At 39.1% G+C, this 7791-nt stretch overlaps 1 protein-coding gene across 1 annotated transcript; it reads left to right on the top strand.

Moving 5' to 3' along the window:
* Positions 1-3603: 3603 nt before the first annotated feature.
* On the top strand, positions 3604-5461 carry LOC121315472 (muscarinic acetylcholine receptor M3-like). The gene has a single exon (XM_041249585.1). It carries the CDS (start codon positions 3604-3606, stop codon positions 5377-5379), a length of 1776 nt encoding a protein of 591 aa, XP_041105519.1. The 3' UTR covers positions 5380-5461.
* The last annotated feature ends 2330 nt before the right edge of the window (positions 5462-7791 follow it).

Below are 7791 nucleotides of genomic sequence, written 5' to 3'. Positions count from 1 at the left end.
TTTATTTATTCTTACTAATTACAAGAGGTATCAATATTTTGAATCGCTACCATTCTGTTAATTAATTGCAAAAATAAATAAAAGATTTAAAAGCATTATAGGGGCAAGGATAGAACTACCTTGGTCGATAACTCTAAATTCAGTACATTTTCACTCCTTCCACCACATTTCCCATAATCATATTTCCACACCATGGTTTTATATGTTCAGCTGATTACTGTATGCCATTGCTGCTGCTATTACTATTACTAGAGACCACCTGGTGAATCTGCTTCTGGCTCTTGTTAGACTGGCCAGCTACAAAACCAGGAAGCATAAAATCACTGGGGAAGGTCTCTTTGACTGTGGAGCCATGTTCAGGGCCTTCGTCCGTTCTCGGATTCATTTAGAGCGCGCCCACGCGGAGTCTGCTGGCGACATGGCATCGTTTGTCGACCAGTGGACTCTAGGGGGCGTGCTCTGTACCACCTCCCCGTTTTCTTTAAATATTTAATTTACAGTCTTTTTACCGGTTTTCGTTTAATTAGTTAAATGCCTAACTATTTAGCATCCTCTATTAAGAGGATGCTAATTTGTATTTTTTTCTCCAGCTGTCTTAATGGACGGCTGGAGGTGACGATTGCCTATTTAGGCATTTAAATAGGACTACTAGAGACCACCTGGTGAATCTGCTCCTGGCTCTTGTTAGACTGGCCATCTACAAAACCAGGAAGCATAAAATCACCGGGGAGGGTCTCTTTGACTGCGGAGCCATGTTCAGGGCTCTAGGGGGCGTGCTCTGTACCACCTCCTCGTTTTCTTCTGAATATTTAATTTACAGTCCTTTCTCGACCGGTTTTCTTTAAATTAGTTAAGGTCTGTCCTTTTTAGCACCCCCAAGGTTGCTAATTTGAATTTTTTTCAGCGCTGTCGTCAAACGGGCCTTAAATAGGACTACTAGAGACCACCTGGTGAATCTGCTCCTGGCTCTCTAGACTGGCCGGTCCCGGATTAAGTTAGAGCATGCCCACGAGGAGTCTGCTGGCGACATGCCGGCCTTTGTCGACCAGTGGCTCTGGGTGGCGTGCTCTGTACCACCCCCCTCCCCCCTTTTGTTTTGACCATTTAATTTACAGGCCTTTTAACTGTTTTGGTTTTTTTTGTTAAAATGTGTTAGTTGCCAGTTTTTGTTAACACCCCCTTTTGCCACTGAGCGACTGATGTAATCCCCCTACTGGCACTAAATAGGGCTGCTACTACTACTACAAGATTGATTACATATCCCTTGAAAAATAAAATGATACTTTATTTCAATATTATTATAAATATAAAAGATATCAAAATAAAAACAACCAGTGTCTTGACCTTCTCTGTTTTATTGCTTTAGCCATCTGTCTGTTTCAAACTTGACATTGGTCACTTCCCTGTTTTGTCTTTGAATCAACCGTGTGACAACAGCCATGAAAGACTTTAAGCCTGTTGCTGAAAGGTATGTCTAAAATGGGATGATGTATCTATGTTTGGGCCAATGACCACGTTGTTCTCTAACCAATTAGATCAAATGGGCAGTTTTACCAAGAGTCTCTGACTGGTGGTTGCTGCTGTGATTGATAAAATATGCATTAAGCTATGAAACTGCAGGGCTGGAATTTTAACAACAAAATACAACACACGCAGACCAAGCAGAAGTTTCAATTAGAAATAAAAAAAATATGCAGCTCCATGTTTCCAAGGATACCTGACAGACATTTTCTGTTTGTTTTATTTTATTGTTTTTTAAGTCAAGACATTTGCAGGAACCAGAACTGGGAATGTAGGACCAAAAGAGGTAACAAAAACAAAATTAAAAAAATTAAAAAAAAAAACATGCTGCAATTAAGAAATGAAAAATTAAGCTGCTAGCAAGCCATGAGTCGTCATGCAATTTTTATATAAATCTTTAAAAACAAAATGCTGTAAACTTCACAGTACTTAATTAATGTACTACTATAAACTAAATAACAATGTTATGCTTGGTGTATATTTGAAAGGTGTAAATAATGCTTTAAAGTTTAAGACTAGTGTTAGTGTTAAATAATATACAATTAAATTTAGAGGCTTAGAGGTAATTCATAGAGAATTATGAATTACTGGACAGAACAGTGAAAATGAGCATATTGCATTAAATTCCTATTTAAAGCTTTATTTTACAAATGTGAAGGTAATTTGCTGACCTTAAATGTGTTAAAGTTGTTTGAACTTCTATCAATCCTTGTAATATAGAAATTTGTACTGTGTTTCTTTTTTTTTTTTTTTAAATACTCTTAAGTGGTAATTGTTTCTAATCCACGTTTCTCCAGCAGTGCTTATCAGATTGTGTTCCTTGTTACAACATATATGCATTTCGTTTTTTCGTGAATGTATAAAAATGTGGTTTTGTCTTTGAATATGCCAGGTTAAACCAGAACTTCATTGAGTATCAAGTGAAGAATGGGGGTTATTGCATTAGTTAGTCAACAGCACCCTCTTGTAGGCCAAAGCAGAAAAAAGCAATGTTTATGTATGGACAATCCAGTCACTGTCTTGCAAATCTATTAAAATTACTTGCAGATGGTGAAAATACTTGGAAGAATGTGTTGTCAAAACAACTCAATTAACATGATATGGTAGCTGGTGAAACAAACACAAACTTAACATTAGAACACACAGTCACATACACTTAAATACCAACACAATTTTATTAATTGTATTTCTATTGCATTTTTTTTTTATATTTACAAATATCTGAAACTTCATATTCGCAATGTCGATACTTTCTGTTATGCTGAGTTTTGGCAGGCCAAGGTTGTCACATGCTGCCCTGCAGTTTGTAGGTAACGTTGTGTATGAAACATTCAAGGGGGTTATGCTTTATCATTATGCTTAGATGGAGTGGCTAGTCTAATCCAACAAATATGTAAGGTATTGGCAGGAAATCCCCTTAGTGAACTGGAATACTATGCAGTGTATGCATTGTGAGACAGGGCACAAGGCCCTGTAAAAAAAATTTAAATGTGCATGAATATTTATTAATTATATTATTGATAATTGTTTGTTAATTGCAAACTGCAGCCAGCTGCAGTGTATATAAGACCAGCAGCCAGTCTACTCTGGGCTCTGCTGTGGGTAGAATCTCAACTGAGCGTGTGTTCAGTCCTATTAAAAAGGTAGTGTGTTAAACCTTTTTTTTTGTTTTGTTTGTGAAACTGTTTTGTGAACCAATAAGCAGCTTACCTGTGCGATTAATTAGTTAGAATCCTGAAGTGTGTAGTTAGTGCTCAGAGAGCTAGGTTTTTGTTTTCAGTTTTGTTTATTTTGTAAATTAAACACAGAGCGTCAGCACTTAAACCTCAACTTTTGTGTCGGGTCAGTTTTTAAAGGGTCAACGAACCTTTTAATTGTATGGAGAACAGTGGAGATGCGTAGTGATATCTCACAGCATGCATGCACAAAAATCTAGAATAGCAATAAGGTAATAATGTATTCCTGCATGTGGTCTACCAGCAAATCAAAAATTGGCTGGTGGATTGCAGGACAAAGCCACATGTTAGTAACCCAGCTGTTAATTCATGTTTTGTTTTTTTCAGAATATGCCAGAAAGTCACAATGAACTTGAACTACAACAGCACAGTACCCAGCTGGATATTAACAGCCAGCTCCTCAGGGATTGGAGGCTACCAGGATACAGAGTTTCTCCACGGAACCAGATGGCAGGACCACTTTGATTTGCTACTTAATGACTCAGACCTTCCACCCTCATATAATGTCACCCAGCCACCCACACCAACCTTTGCCGCTCTCGGAGGACATGCGGTTTGGCAAGTTATCCTGATTGTGTTGTTCACTGGCAGCTTATCCCTGGTGACCATTGTCGGTAACATCCTGGTTTTGGTGTCTTTCAAAATGAACAAGCAATTAAAGACGGTCAATAATTATTTTCTGCTTAGTCTTGCTTGTGCAGATTTAATCATTGGAGTCATTTCAATGAACCTTTATACTACCTATATAATTATGGATCAGTGGGCCTTGGGGAACTTGGCGTGTGATCTGTGGCTTGCCATTGACTATGTAGCTAGCAATGCCTCAGTCATGAACCTTTTAGTCATAAGTTTTGATAGGTATTTTTCTGTTACCAGACCACTCACTTATCGAGCTAAGAGAACAACCAAAAGGGCCGGAATAATGATTGGCCTGGCCTGGTCCATCTCCTTTGTTCTGTGGGCACCAGCCATCTTGTTTTGGCAATATTTTGTTGGAAAGCGCACCGTGCCTCATAACGAATGCTTCATCCAGTTCCTCTCCGAGCCTATCATCACTTTTTGTACTGCGATAGCTGCCTTTTATCTACCTGTTACCATCATGACCATATTGTATTGGAGAATCTATAAGGAAACAGAGAAGCGCACCAAAGAACTGGCTGGGTTGCAGGCTTCTGGCCGAGATTCAGAGAAAACACAATTTGTCCACCAGACAGGCAGCTCACGGAGCTGCAGCAGCTATGAGTTAACACAACCGGCTCTGAGGAGGCCAGCTAGAAAGAAGCAAGGTCGCTGCAACTTCTTGCCAATGATGAAGTCATGGAAACCCAGCACTGAAGGAGACCAGGAGCACAGCAGCTGTGATAGTTGGAACAACAACGGTGCTGCCGCTTCCCTGGATCAATCTGGTTCCTCAGATGAAGAAGAAATACCTACGACCCGAGCCATTTACTCCATCGTGTTAAATCTACCCGGCCTCAAGACCACAGTAAACTCCCAACTGTCTGCAATAGACGACTTGGACATGTCTGAAGATGATCACCGCAGAGTAAATGTGAACAGTAAGGACAGGGTATCCAAGAAAGAGAACAATGAAAAGGAGGACAACAGCTACCACCAGCATTTCTCTAAGACTCCAGTTCAGTCAATGCCAACAGTAGAAACATCCAAGACCTCTGTGGCAGTTTCCCCAGCGACTGAGTCTGCATCAATGCCTTTATCCTTCAAGGACGCAGCATTGGCAAAAAGTTTCGCTTCAAAAGCCAGAACGCAGATCACAAAACGGAAAAGAATGTCACTTGTGAAAGAGAAAAAGGCTGCACAGACTCTCAGTGCAATCCTTTTTGCCTTTATCATCACATGGACACCATACAATATCATGGTGTTAGTGAACACTTTTTGTGACGAATGTATCCCAAAAACATTATGGGACTTGGGCTACTGGTTATGCTACGTGAACAGCACAGTGAACCCCATGTGTTATGCACTGTGCAATAAAACTTTCCGAACCACTTTTAAAACATTGCTGTTGTGCCAGTGGGAGAAAAGAAAGCGCCGCAAGCAGCAGTACCAGCAAAGGCAATCTGTTGTTTTCCGTAAAATAATCCCTCTGCATTCCTCCTAATGGTACTGTATATAATTCAGGGTGTATTGTATGATGAATACCAGTTCCATGATGACGTTGCTAAGTACAGTACAGGCTCTTTCTAACCCAGTGAAGCTGCTATTAAGCAAATTCCTCTTTTCAACCATATTTTTAAGACCTAATAATGAAATGAAAAGTGCTATTGTTTCTAAGTTCCTTTTTTTTTTTTTTTTAATTGAGTGACCAATTATTATTTTTTTATTTGTATGTTTTTTCTCCTCACTGCAGCTAATCCCCACACAGCACAGATGTTCTGAGAGCATATGAGTGTCCTCCAATCTCACAAACCTAAAGCCAGAATCGCATTTACGCCTAGCAATCCAGAGCAGAGGTGTGTGGGCTATTGATCCCAAAAGCCAGAGATCAGCCCTACCTTTTATCCACTCTGAATATGCGTGGTGTCTGGACAGTAGAGTTCGCTGTTGCATGATGAGGAGAAGCAATCCCTGCTGGTTTCCCATCCCCAACCCTGGGAGTGTGAGAGCCAAAGTGACAACCCCTTCGGAGTCCCCAGCAAAGTTCGGCCTCTTTGCACAGCCCAGACACGAACTGGTGCTGTCCAAGCTGTGACTCATCCTGCGCTCCCAGCGGCAGTGCTTTAACTAGATGAGCCACTTGGGGACTAAACTTGGTATAGGATTTCCCCAATGACCTGCCAATATCTGTAGTTAGAAATCATTAAAGCAAGACATGGCAACATAAGTGTAACCCTTATCATCAAATTGGCAAATACATCTTCATCAGTGGACTAGCAACTGTGGGAACTGTATTTGCTCTTTCCAGTTTCTGAAGATTGTATTTGGGTTGATTAGGTTTTTATGAAAGTAGTCTTTGAATACCCAGATTAACTACCATTGATCAACTATTGAGCTAACTATCCAATGCAATAATTTTTTTTTTCATCCTATGTTCTATTTAACTGTTTGCAAATATTGTAATTCTGGTGGTCCCCAAACTGCCTTTGTAAGGGATGTCCAGTCCATTAGTGTTGTCAGCACAGAGCTGGTGTAAAAGCTGCTTTTGTATTCAGTGTGAGATGGTGTTTACATGGTTTAGACAAAGTGCAAGTATTTTAAATGGTGTCTGTGTATTTGAAGTGTCTATTTTTGATGTCTTATGTTTATACAAAATATTTATACACTTTGCATAATGTTTATTTGAAGCTTATGGAAATTACACCGCTTTTTCACAATGCAGCATCCTTTGACATGCCTGGAATAGATTCAAATCCTCAAATGCAAGTCCCTGTCTAGAATTCTCAAACAGATCACCTGATATTGCAAATTATATAAGAAAGCAACCAATCACAGTTATGGATTTTCCAAAATTCCAGGACTGTGTACAGCTGTCGTCCAGTGCATAGAATGTACAGTACAATTTAAGATTTTTAAAAAAGTTAACACGTTGTGTATATGTTATCTCTTTATACTGTAAATGTCACTTTTGTACACAGATTGTGATTCTCTTACTCAGACTACAAGAGACGATGGCCCAGATATTCTAAAGGTTTCACCACCGTGCAGAGGGTAATGCATGTCACAAATGGCCGTTATATGCGAATGCGCAAAATGTGCCATATTCTAAACTGATCTTTGCGTGCCACAACCCGTTTTGTGCTGTGCACAAATACAATGTATGCATTGCGCAATTTGGCGGGATATATATATATATATATATATATATATATATCTATATATATATATATATATATATATATATATATATATTTATATATTTTGCTGATTTATGTTTCTTCAGGAACTCCATGAAAAACCAATGTTTATTACAAGAGACAGCCACACTAGTCACATTACTGGCTGTGTGGCAGGTGAAAAACCTGGTGGGCAATTAATGCAAATTAAATAAAATGGGCAGTGGAATAAGAAAGGAGCACCTTTCGTACATTAACTTACATTTTCCAAATACAGTAATCAGTAGCCTAGCCTGTTACTATCACAGTAATCAGTAGCCTAGCCTACTACTGTATAAGGAGTGTCTTTGATTTTGAAATCTATGTCAATGCAAGTTAAGGAGGTGCAAACTGTTGTCAGATCGATCTAGGGTTGATATTCTGCTGTATGTGTCTATTAAAGTAAAGCTTTCCTGCATTATACAGGTAGTTGTTTAGTGTCTTCTGGATCGGTCTGTTACATACCGATGGTATGTACTATGATACCTTGCTGTACTCTTGATTCTGTTTTGGGAGTTATTCTTTCAGCACCAAGAAACCTGCTTGGGGAATGTGACTAGTTTTCTTTTGGTCCGAAAGAACAATCATGATTACAGCTTCCCTGTTTATTTTTTAAACATGTATTAAACTAGTGATGCTGCTATCACAGTCGTTCTTTTGAATATACTCATTATATAGATATACTCCTTATATGATCACTG

Source organism: Polyodon spathula, chromosome 5 (genome assembly GCF_017654505.1).
Source record: "Polyodon spathula isolate WHYD16114869_AA chromosome 5, ASM1765450v1, whole genome shotgun sequence".
Taxonomy (NCBI): domain Eukaryota; kingdom Metazoa; phylum Chordata; class Actinopteri; order Acipenseriformes; family Polyodontidae; genus Polyodon; species Polyodon spathula.
Note: the sequence above shows the minus strand (reverse complement) of the source record. Positions and strands in the feature narration are given on the sequence as shown.

Bases quoted from the DNA above. Each gene is read 5' to 3' on its own strand.
- LOC121315472 (XM_041249585.1), top strand. From the start codon at position 3,604: ATGAACTTGAACTACAACAGCACAGTACCCAGCTGGATATTAACAGCC.